This window comes from Bos indicus, chromosome 15, assembly GCF_029378745.1.
Source record: "Bos indicus isolate NIAB-ARS_2022 breed Sahiwal x Tharparkar chromosome 15, NIAB-ARS_B.indTharparkar_mat_pri_1.0, whole genome shotgun sequence".
NCBI classification, from domain to species: Eukaryota; Metazoa; Chordata; class Mammalia; order Artiodactyla; family Bovidae; genus Bos; species Bos indicus.
The window spans coordinates 2,885,551-2,898,118 of record NC_091774.1 but is presented as its reverse complement, the minus strand read 5'-3'; the positions used below and the strand labels follow the sequence as shown (position 1 = coordinate 2,898,118).

Sequence of the window (12,568 nt, the reverse complement as noted above, 5' to 3'; positions counted from 1 at the left end):
ATAATATGATTCAAGCAATGGCACCCAAAGACCTGTAAAGATTTAAAACACTTTTTCTTTCATCACTTAGTGGAATTTGGGGATTGAATATACTGTCTAGGTCAGGAGACAGACGGTACAGAGGAAATTAGAAATCTTTCATTCATTGCTTCTGCAGTGGCTCTCTGGGTGTGGCACAGACTCCATCCAACACAGTCAAGTGAAATGAAGTCTTATAGACGACCCATGGAGAGGCAGTGACACCATAGCTCTAAAATTTTCTAGGATAATTAATTTTCTTCTATCCATTTAAAGCAACTACTGACATCATCAACACAGTGCTTAAGCATTCCTGGGGTGACATGGAGTAGAGATGAGTATTCTGGAGCTCCAGTTAAGAAAAGATGTGCATGAAAAACACCCGATTTTTCTATCGGGCACAAATAGTCACTTGTGTCCGCTAACCCAAGGAGAACCAAGAGATTCTCCTTCATCAGCCTCTGAACTATGTGCTTTCTAAATCCTGAGGCAGGCCCAGCACAGCGGAAATGTGTCACCTGAAAAGAGCCTGCAAAGAAAGGACTCCTTAACTCCCCTTCATACTTTGCAGGTTAAGCGGTTCTTACTCCTAGTTCCCTGACTTTCAAAGAAGAGCGTAGAGGCCCTATTCCGTTTTCATTTCTCAGTCCCCCACCTTGGTCGTTACCCTTCTTTGTTCTTTATTTTATTTTATTTTTTTTAAATTAACTTTTCCTTCCTTGCTCTCTTTCCTAGCCTGTTTCAGCCTCTCTGTGTTTCTTCTCCTCGCTGGTCCCGGACTCTTAGACTCGCCGGCGGCTGCCCTTCGCACCTTTCCTCATCCTTGCTCTCCCTGAGCCCCCTCATTTCATCCATCCCTTTCTAGGGCCTCCAGATTCCCTGGGCTGTTTGTTGATGAGAAACATTTGCTGCAGCGCAGACCGGAGTCCTGTGCGCAGCCCAGTGGCAGAAGAGGGCGAGGCTGAGAGAAAGGCTGAACTGGAGAGGGAGGCAGCCGATCCTCTCCAGAGCCTGCAAGAATGCGGCAGGGTGCCGGGAGCACCGGGAGGGACCAGATCCCAGGGGCCCTGGTCGGGGCTTGAGGACCTGGCCCGCGGGTGAATTTCCAGCCTCACGTGGCCGCGGAACAGGGGCGCCTGGAAAGCAAAGAGCGGGACCCTGGGGGTGCCCACTCCCAGAGTGGAACCCCCTGCCAAAGCGGGAAGGAGAGAGGCGGGAGCCGTGAAAGGGAAAAACCTGTCTCCACTGGCTGCGGAGCGTCGGAGAGCCTGGGGCGCTCCGGTGAGCAGCCGGGGGCGAAGCCCGCCGGGCGGTGGGCGAGGGACGTTCGGAGCTACCGCTCCGCGCCTGTGGAGGGGCCGCCGGGGGGCGCGACGCGCGGGGCGGCGGGGGCTCTAGGTGGCCGGTGGCAGACCCCAGCCGCGGAGCGCGCGGCGGCCGCGGCTCGTGTGTGTACGTGTGTGTGTGTGTGTGTGTGTGTGTGTGTACGCGCGCGCGCGTGTGTGTGTGTAGGTGAGAAAGCGAGGGCCGAGCGTGAGTGTGAGCTAGGCACAGATAGAGCGCATGTCTCATCCCTGCGAGCAAGCAGGAACCGCTCCACCACCATCTTTTGCATGTGCAACATTTGCAGCCGGACAGCAAACCTCTCCCAGGGCTATGGAGACTGCAGGAAAAATCTCGCAGCTCGGGATGGATTGCTAAGGGAAGTCATAGCCTTAAACAGTCCAAACCTCTTTCTGGTTTTTTTTTTTGTTTTTTTTTTTTGTTCCGTTTGTTTTTAATTTTAGCGCCATAGTCCTCAATGCCTCTCTGAACGGTCTTTAGGAAGAGTGCGAGAGAAAGAGCGCGCGCCAGGGAGAGGAGAAAAGAAGATGAGGATTATTTGCAGACAGATTGTCTTGTTATTTTCTGGATTTTGGGGACTCGCCATGGGAGCCTTTCCGAGCAGCGTGCAAATAGGTAAGCTCTGATTCAGTGGGGTATGCATGTGGGTGGCTGTAGCAGATACCGAAAGTGAGTTAAATGAGTTGCTGATAAGCAATTTAAGGGAACATTCCGCGTCTCCTTTCTCCTCTTTTCTCGTCCTTTCTTCCCTTTATAAGGACTGCCTCTTTGGTGCTGGTTCAGTTGAAACAGCACAGAGAGGTTCTCAGTCTATACTCCATCCACCCTCAGTTTCATGTCGCTGAAGTAGGATTGCAATAAGTTGGGATAAAATCTCCGTGGGGTTTGATTGCATTTTATCTAATATCTCTTTTCGTTTCTTTCTCTGGAGTATGAAGGGATGTAGAGTTTCCTTAAACAAAACAAAACCCATCCACTCTTCCTCCTGTGCTATATAGGCAACAGCTTTCACTATTACAAGAAGACATTGTTTAGATTAAAAAAAGAAAGAAGACATTTACACCCTGACCTACTTGCCTTTGCTTGCTACCAGTTAACCGATTTCAAAATTATATCCCTTTCCTGGAACCTTTTCTTCTTTTGTTTTCCTCTTGAATTTTTTGCCCTTAATCCTCCCTCTGGACTCTATTTCTGGGGACCCTATCCGTCCTGCCCTTGGCTTTTTTTTTTTTTTTTTTTTTTTTGCTGTTCTCCCCTGTCTTTTGATGGGACGCAGCTATTGAATTCCTTCCAGCTAAGCCCAGCCTCACACTGCATCATTTCTCGTGGACAGTGCACAAAACGGGGCTAATTAGGCTGGGTCCAGGAACTGCACAAAAACAAAGTTCACGTCTCCCTTCTGATTTCCCTCTCACCTGCATGTCATCATAAACCTTCATTTCTGTATTTTAATGCAAATTGTCTTTTCTGCTCATCCGCATGCATCTTAGAAATGCCTGGAGCTGGCTTCTGTAGCAGTGTGCTGGGAATCATAGGGAGGGCAAGAGAGAGAAGGCAAAACACACTAAATGGTCTGTCTCAGAGGCCACTGTGGTCATGACAAATTGGGACAGTAAAAAGCTGAGTTGTCCTAAAGACTGAAATACTAAACATACTCTTTAGAGACAAAAGGCAGTCTCCCAAGATGTGGCAGAGCTAGCTCCTTAATGTGTGTATTGGTGAATGGCCATGGATTTGACAGTGCTTAGTGCAGGTGTAATAACAGTTACAAGAGGGAACACTGAACGGGCTTTTTCTGCTGTTTTTGCTAGGTGGTCTCTTCATCCGAAACACAGATCAGGAGTACACTGCTTTTCGATTAGCAATTTTTCTTCATAACACCAGCCCCAATGCGTCAGAAGCTCCTTTTAATTTGGTACCTCATGTGGACAACATCGAGACCGCCAACAGCTTTGCCGTAACAAACGCTTGTAAGTAAAACATAAGTTGCAGATAAATGAGAAGAGAATTAAAATGGGGCAATAGAGTTCCTTTCCTCTGTATTATTACTGTTATTATATTTTAGAAAGACATTCAAGCTCTCCACAGTTTGCTGGTTAGAGAGGAAATCAGAGTTACAGACAAGATTTAGTCTCCAGCATATTTGGCTGGTTTTTCCTTCTCTTCCTTCCTTCTTCCCTCCCTTCATCTCTCCCTCCCTCCTCCTTCTCCCTCCCTCCCTTTCTTTCTTCTTTCCTTTTTCTTGAAATTACTTTCTCTTTTAACATTTCAGTATTATTCCTACAACCTTTATGTCAAGTTAGTGAAAATTGTACTCAGTCTTGGTTTTTTTTTTTATTTCTTTTCCTTTGGTTTTTGTATTTGCTTTTGACTTGAGTGAGCATACATCTTGCTTTTAAAGAAGACACATGCTCTCTTACACTGATAAAGGCAATGGAAGGTTTGCTAACAGTGAGAAAGTGGGAAGTGGTGGTGTGGAGGATGTATATTCCACTAGGTTGGTTGACACTGCAGATGATCTGGTGATGTCACTTGAGGCTGCCCTGCTCTTATATTCTGGGTTGTAAATGTCTCTTGCTATCAGGTAATGTATATATCCTGTGGATATAACTCCATGGATTCTTACCTTGGTGGCAAATCATGTTAATCTCCAACCCACTGAAATCACATACTAACCCAGCTGGATCTATTATCCCCACAATACAATTAAGATTTGGTGATCTTACCTAATGTTATAATTAAACAGTTTTTCAGAGCTCCCCTGTGAAAATACTGTATAACATAAAGTAAAAATATAAGCAACTGTGTATTAATTTAAAAATCAATAAAATATGATCAATAGAGCATTTAGGTTACATTTTCACTTTTGAAGGAAATACATGTTTTCCATACCTCCTTATTTTTAGATGCTAATTTACTGCTTCTTAAAAGTTTTGTGTTAAGATAATTGTTATAGATTACGTAAGACATGTAGGAATAGTTTCTATATAAAGTTTTGCACAATAATAATAAAATATTCAGTCTGCATTATATAATATTTTTAATATATCAGGCTGAGTATATTTTTCTTTTGAAAGTACTCTTTCTATGTACAAGAAACTGTATTTTGAACAAACAAATTTGAAAACAAAGAGTTTTTATGTGTTAGGAGGATATTTGTTTCATTTAATTCATATATATCTGTGATTAATTCATCTAACAAATAACATGATCATGTTTCCTTAATTTTAGGCACCTAATCAATACTCTATTTTTGAACTTCATTTCATAAGGAGGTTAAAGCATTTGAATTTTTATTTTAATCTACAGCAATTGTATTAATTTGCAGGAATGCTTTAGTTCCTTTGAGTGCTATTTACTTTGAAAAATCACTTGTTTTATTTAGTAATAAGATTAATACTCATTATGAAAATAATTATATGGGAATTGTTTTTAAGCAGAAATGAACATAAATTAGAGCTAAGTTTATGGATAGCTATTTTTTTAAATGTCTTGTTATTATTTTTTCTTCCAAGTTTTGATAGAGATGTCAACATTTCAAATAGTTCTAGGTATAAAATATTTTCCATAGTACATGAATTTTATCTGTTGATTTAAGTATTTTCCTTATGTCTCTCTTGAGATTTTGGCAACAAAAACACTACTGTTTAAAAATAATTTATGATTCAAATATATCTGAAGGTACTTTGTCTACAGTAAATTGCTATTTAAATATATATTTTTATTATTTAATTTTGAAAGACTTTCATAAAAGTGGAACTATATTAGTTTTATTTTTCTAGATTAGGTTCTTAAGTATTCTAAAGTTTATATTCTGGCTTCCAGCTTTATAAACTACAGTGATAATTCTTTATTTTCTCCTTCTTCATAATTTGTTAATCTCATTCAGGTTAATTTTAGTTAGTATCATATTATTTATGTGATAAAAATGTTATATAGAATAAAATGTTAGTGGCAAAGAACTGTAAACATAAAAATTGATAAGAAACTGTACACAGCATGAAAAAGTAGAAATAGGTATAAAATATACGTAGTATGCTGTTCTTTAACATGTTAGAATTGAGAAAATTGAAGCTAAGAAAACAAAGTCTGCTTATTTTGATTCCAAGTGTAATGTAAATAGTGGTATCATGTTTTTCATAATCACTTGTAATTGACTTTGTGTACATGTTTAAAGTATTAAAAGAAAAAGTTGTAAATAAGGGAAAAACATTTTCTAGTGAAGAAAGGAAAATTTTTGACAAATGAGTATGCCAAATGTCCTTATGAATATAAGTAGGATTTGGGAAAAATCAGTGATCAGAGAGTATGGGTCAGGTGATTGGTATTTGTTAAATGAACTGACCAAGAGCCTGCACACATGTGATATTCCAGTCTAATCAAAGGTGAAACATAAGCCATAAGTATGAGGCAACCTCATGTATCAAGCTCTATGCCTTTGGGTACAAAAGGTAAAAATAGTGTTCTAGAGAATTAACATGAAATTATTCCTCATAGCGATATAGACTAGATTTTAAAATCTTTTATGTTGTATTAAATATAAATGTATAATATGTGTTCAACTAGGTTTATTTTAAATATGATTTTCCTAAAGTGAATCCTTGTAAAACTGCGTAATCTAGTGTCTTTGTGAATGAGAACCACTGTATAGGATATATTTATTTTATGAAATATACACTTAAAAACTAAAAATAGCAGACTAAGGAATAAAGAGTATTATTGGTCATCTACTGGATAAATGTAATTTAAGGTCGATTCTTCTGTCTCAGAATTAAAGTTTAAAGAATATTTTGGACAATCTAAACATTCTGCATATGAAGTTGACATACTACATAAATATAAACCCCAATAAACTCAAAATTTGCACTGTTGGGATAAATCTCAAGTTTCTGAAGGAGAACTGGGTTTATTTTAGCTTGTAACTTTTTATTTTTTTAACAGCATTTGTGTAAGATTAAATTAAAATGCTGTTCTGTTTTTAAACTATCCCCATTGTTGAAAAATCATACTTTGCCTAGTATAAAACTGAAATTACAAGAAATACAGATAATATAGAATTATGGCATATTTAAATAACAAAGTACAGGTGTAATAGGTAGCCCAAGTAGTCAAATATCAAAATGTAATTAAAGATATACATTTATTTTCTGTAATCTATTCAAAATATGGTCTTTGGCAAATAGATATTAAAAAAAATAATTTGATGTGGACAGTTTTCTTTAACAAAATATTATGCATTTGACTCCAAATAGCTATCTTCACAAGCAAACATGCTAGTTAAATTGAGTATGTTCTCTGCAAAACATTTAAGACAACCTAAATTGAGGCTGTGTTCTTATATTTTTCTAATAGTTAATTAATAAAGATGTTTTTGCTTGGAGGATGATATATCTTAAATTTGGCCAAAGCAATAATAACCAAAATACTGATGTAGTCTATCATCAAGTTGTCTAAAAAATAAGAAAAAAAAAAGAGAGAGATTGCAATTATCACTTTAGTTCAGTTATGTTTGAAATCCTGTAAAAGAGGCAGCCTCTTTACAATAAAACACAGAGATGTTCAGTTACTCAAATGATTCTTTTAATTTCAAATGGGTAGTAGAAAATATATAATAAGATACATTAAGTAGTTATGTATTATCACTTAGGTGAAATAGAATTTTTGTTGAATATTTCCAACTTTTTAAACTTGGATAGGAAAGACTAACTGGTTAATATTTTTGTTATCTTTTGTTATTTATTTTTTAGTGATTTGTTTATCTTACTCACCTTTTCTGTCTAAAATCTGTCTATTCAGTGGTTTGCAACATGATGGATTGGAAAGTTGTAAATCAAGAATAGAATGCATATTATACCTTAGTAATGATGAAAAAGTTGTTCTTTTTTAACTTAAATATTAATTCTATTTGTGAAGGGTTTGGTTATCAACCCTAAATATCCAAGTTGAGTGCTACTTGTAAAAGTAGGTTAGTGTGTAAAATATACTTGTTTAGCTAGTCTAAATATGTTTTAAATGTGACAGTATATCCAATAGGGTCTGCAGGCATTTTTGCTTATATACTATGGACTGAATTCAAACATGTTGAATTTAAGGGTGCTGAATAATAAGGTCTTTTGGCTTTAACAATATTTAAATATTATATATCTTTCTTTTCAGGAACATGATACCCTAAAAAGGCATTCTAAAAGTATATATTGGGCTGATATAATATTTTAAAAATGCTAAAATCAAAATTCTGATATTTTGACCTTCATAGTTGTTATAAGAAATATATTAGAATTGAATATTGTTTGACTTTTGATTGTTTTTAGGAAAATGAGTTACTATAATTAACTTTCCTTATTTTGATTTGATAGCAAGATTCTATGTTGATTTGAAATAATTACTTAGTTTTATAATATTATTTCCCCTTTTATCTTAATTTTCCATCATGAGATTGATGACAAAGATGAGTCATATTCCTGTGGCTTGGACCTTTCTTAAATGATGCACAATTTGCATTGATGTATTTCAAAATTGTCACAGGATTAAACTTCCATAAACCTATTTGAAAAAATTCTTTTTACTTTTTTTCTTATGAATTGTTCCAAGAGGTGTTATTTCTCAAAGAGGAACAATTTTTACTTTCTGACTTTAGGAATTATGTATATATCTTATTAACAGAATTTTACTAGTGTTCAAGAATTTAAAATTAGGAATAAATTCCATATACCTTACATTTTATTATAACACAGGTTTTATACTGTTTTTGTGTACATGATTTTATTTGACCTCAACTAATCTTGGAGTGAGCCTGTCTGAGAAGATAGTCATTATTTTTTAGGTAAGCCAGATTCGGCTCAAGAAACTCACTTGATTTGCCAAAGACCATGTGGCTAATAAGTCACAGAGTTTAGATTTGAACCCAGTTGTTCTAGTCACTAACCTAGCACTTTAACCAGGAGACCATGGATGTGAAAAATACATCTATACTGAGATTACTTGAATCAAGAAATAAAGTAACTGTCTTTTTTTCTAATTTTATCGTAATATTTTTAAGAAAATAGGGCAACACATTTCTGGGCAACTTATTCATTAATCAGATGACAGTGAGTGATGCAGCAAAGACTGAAGTCATATTTTGTAATGAATCTGCCCATTCACTCACTAGATTAGATAATAAACATAGTCACTTATTCATTAAACATGTTTATCAAGGACAACTGTATTTAAGACACTCTACTAGAAATGAAGATTGATATTTAGTCACTAAATCATATCTGACTCTTTTACAACCCCATGGACTGTAGCCCACCAGGCTACTCTGTTCATGGAATTTCCCAGGCAAGAATACTGGAGTGGGTTGCCATTTCCTTCTCCAGGGATTGTCCTGATCCAAAGATCCAATTCGTGTCTCCTGCATTGAAGGCAAATTCTTTACCACTGAGCCACCTTGGAAGCCCAGAAATGAGGATACTGAAAATTATGAGTAGTTGTTACCCTCAAGGAGCAGTAGGAAATATATACAAGCCAATTATCACAGTTCAGTAAGACAAAGTATTATGACAGAGAAATAGAGTGCTGTGACAGAGATTAACACAGGAAGGAACATCAAACTTGGCATGCTGCCCTATGGGAGTTATTACCTGATCTGGGCTTTAAGGCGCTAGTTATTTGAAATATAGACAGAAAGGAAGGCACCCCTCGCCAAAGTAGTAACACATGACAAGGCATCAAGGGATGGCGAGGCCAGGTGTGATTGAACCACTGAATGTGCTTTAGTCTGACTGTAGTACTGAGTGTGAGGAGAAGGAGAGATGTGCTAAGGGGCGAAGCTTTGTAGATCCACACATGGGCTTGTAGCTCTTGTAAGGAAACTGTTTTGAATAAAAGGGGGACCTGTAAATGATTTAACACAACAGTGGCATAATCAGATTTATGTTTTATAAATAACAGGATGATTTCAAGAAGAAAAATGTACCAGAAGGGGGGGAAATGGGAAGGAAAAAACAGTTGTATTGAAGCAATACAACTTAAGATGGTAAGTTCTTGAATAAAACTGGAAGCTCTGAGACAAGAGCAAAGTAAATAGATCCATACAGAACTGTTGACAGAACGTAGTGATGATGTCTGTGTAGGCTGGTGAAAAGCAGTATGGTAAGAATTAAAGATGATTTCTTCAATTTTTAGTTTTGACAAATTATCAAAACCAAACTCGGAAGGGGCACACCAAAGAAGGAGCAGATTTGAATGAGGAAGGTGAGTTTAGTGTGGATATATGGATAAGGAGGCATTTAAAAGACATTTAAATGCAATACAGTTTTGGACATATGTATCTGGAGCTCTTGGGCTCAGTCTGAACTGAAGAGAGACACTGAATAATGACTGAAATCATGGATGTGGATGATATCATCCAGAGAGAGCAAAAGCAGTGAAAAGAATGCTGAGGACAAAATCCCAGGAAATACTAGTATTTCAGGGACAAGGAGAGAAAAGGAAACTGAAGGAAATGGGTCAGAGTTCAGAGGAAAGTGAGGTAAGAATAATTCATGGGAGCCAAAAGATAGGAAGAATTTCAAGTAAATAGTGATCTTTGATTGCCAAATTTTAATAACAAGTTGCAAGGATAATTGATCCTTAATATCAGTCTTTTCTTCTCTTTTCTTTAGTGTTCTTTTATATTTTGACTAGAAAAAAAAAGCAGCCTTTATGAATCCCACATAGATTCTATTAATGCATACTCTTTGTGTATAGTGGCCTAGAATATTCTTATAATTAGTGATAGGGATAATCTTTTCTGGACTTTTGATCCAGATGGGCCTGGATTTGCAACCTGATAGTGGGCCAGTTACTTGCACTATTAAGTCTCAGTTTCTTCATTCATTAACAAAAGACACATGTATTTTATGATATTAGAAAAGTGCTTGGAAAATATTTAGCCTATAATTATAACTCAATTAAATTTAGCTGTATTACATTTTCTGTCACATAGAACATTTATTTCTGAATCAGTGCAAAAATTTCAAGTTTATATTTCCTGTTTATATTTTGAAAAGTAATTTGTGTTTTGAATAAATATATTTTATTTGTATTTCATGGGAATTTTTGACCTCTAACTTAATTGTTAATTTTAATTTATACACAAATCTAAATGCATATTTGTCTAAACTATTTCTAAGTCCTACAAGAGTTTAACTTTGTTGGGAATCTTTGGACCATTTGGAGAAAGAATTGGTTCATGAATGGATTAAAGGGATTAATGGATTCTCCTAATTGTATACAACTGTGTGTTCTTGAGTGTGGCATGTGTGTATGCATGTATGTGTGTGTAAACAGAGAGACAGTCTAAATTTTTGAATAGCTTATCAATGAATTTCAGTCACTCTCACACACACACACACACAGCCCACAGCCCTAAAGGAGTTATACATAGATTAGATAAACAGTACTCCATTCCCTATCTTCTTCATTTCAAAAGCCAGTTGGATTTTCTTTTTTAAACTAACCAAGAATTTTTCCATAAACGTAGTCTCCGATAGCTTCTTCCTCATCATAGAAAATAATCAACGTGTCCTAGCTGGGAAAATGCTTGGTTTGGTATTCTGACTATTAAACTATCATTGTATTATTTTTATGTCTTGTCTTGACTATCAAAAGCACTACACATTCCACATCAACTCCTTCTATTTTTATCATGACTTGCCTTTTCCCTTAACCATCACCACTCCTGCAACAGTGTTCTTGAAGGTCACCAGTGATTTACTGATTAGTAAATTCCATTGTTCCTTAGTCAAAGTCTTTTAAAAATTTGCAGAATTTGACATAGCTGTTTTTGAAACTCGTTTCTCCTTGATAATATAATTAGCTAGTGATTATATGCCAAGGGTCTGTATTAATTACTTATATTCTTATACAACTGTAAGAAACAGGCATCACTATTATTTTCTTTTTATATATGGAAAAACTAAAGATTTGTAGTTAAGAAAATTTGCCTAACCACAAAGTATTCAGGGCATCAGATCCTGAATATATGCCTTCCATTCACACTAAAGTGTCCTGATTAGTATAGTATATATAAGATAGCCATCACTCTGTGTGACAGTGGTTAGCTAACTCCAAATTTGAATAGAAAGATGTTTCCCTCAAAGTTACTTCTTTAACATTTTCCATTTACCTGGTGAATAAAATGCGACCCGGAGAAGGCAATGGCAACACACTCTAGTACTCTTGCCTGGAAAATCCCATGGATGGAGGAGCCTGGTAGGCTGCAGTCCATGGGGTTGCTATGAGTCGGACACGACTGAGCGACTTCACTTTCACTTTCATGCATTGAAGAAGGAAATGGCAACCCACTCCAGTGTTCTTTCCTGGAGAATTCCAGGGATGGGGGAGCCTGGTGGGCTGCCGTCTATGTGGTCGCACAGAGTTGGACACGACTGAAGTGACTTAGCAGCAGCAGCAAAATGCCACCAGGTGTAAAAATGAATAAATTCCACCAGATTTTAAAATGAATAAATGAGTCTTAATATCCTGCACAAACATTGGATACTTCATTATTTGGTCAACCTGCATAATCTTTATAGGAATGTTATTTGATGACTAGTGGTCAGAGAGTTCATTTCATGTTTTCCTTTACATGTTTTTGGATTCCAATAAACATAATGAGGAATCTCTTAAAGATTGTTGACCTAAGTCAAAATTGCTGCCATCTTCATAGTGTCCTTACTTGCCTCTAATTTAATAAAACTACTAGAGCCATAAATAAAAAGTTCAATGTTATCTTAGAAATGAAAGGCAAAAAAAACTGTGTAATACTTTTCTTTGAACAAGCCATTATACTTCTCCAGCAAAAATTACACCTAAGCTATAACCATTGTTTGCTTATTTTTGCTTATATCCTTTTTTTTATAAAAGCAATTCCTCATTGTTGCTGCTGTTCAATCACTCAGTCTCTTTGCAACCCCATGGACTGCATCACACCAGGTTTCCTTATTCTTCACCATCTCCCAGAGCTCGCTCAAACTCACGGCCATTGAGTCAGTGATGCCATCCAACCATCTTGTTCTCTGTCGTCCCCTTCTCCTCCTGCCTTTAATCGTTCCCAGCATGGTGGCCAAAATATTGGAACTTCAGCTTCAGCATCAGTCCTTCCAATGGATATTCAGGACTGATTTCTCTTAGGATGGACTGGTTTGATCTCCACACTGTCCAAGGGACTCTCAAGGGT

General features: G+C 36.6%; 1 protein-coding gene across 10 annotated transcripts in view; it reads left to right on the top strand.

Moving 5' to 3' along the window:
* Nucleotides 1–939: 939 nt before the first annotated feature.
* Nucleotides 940–12,568, top strand: part of GRIA4 (glutamate ionotropic receptor AMPA type subunit 4) — a 679,480-nt gene continuing 667,851 nt past the window's right edge. For 2 of the 10 annotated variants that reach the window (XM_070803288.1, XM_070803289.1), the window contains exons 1-3: nt 941–1,299; nt 1,806–1,977; nt 3,174–3,332. In XM_070803288.1, coding sequence (XP_070659389.1) covers nt 1,890–1,977; nt 3,174–3,332 — 247 coding nt within the window. In that variant the 5' untranslated portion in view covers nt 941–1,299; nt 1,806–1,889. Of the gene's footprint in view, nt 1,300–1,805; nt 1,978–3,173; nt 3,333–12,568 lie in introns of all 10 variants that reach the window. The other 8 variants (XR_011570807.1, XM_070803285.1, XM_070803291.1 and 5 more) reach the window with 6 other exon arrangements.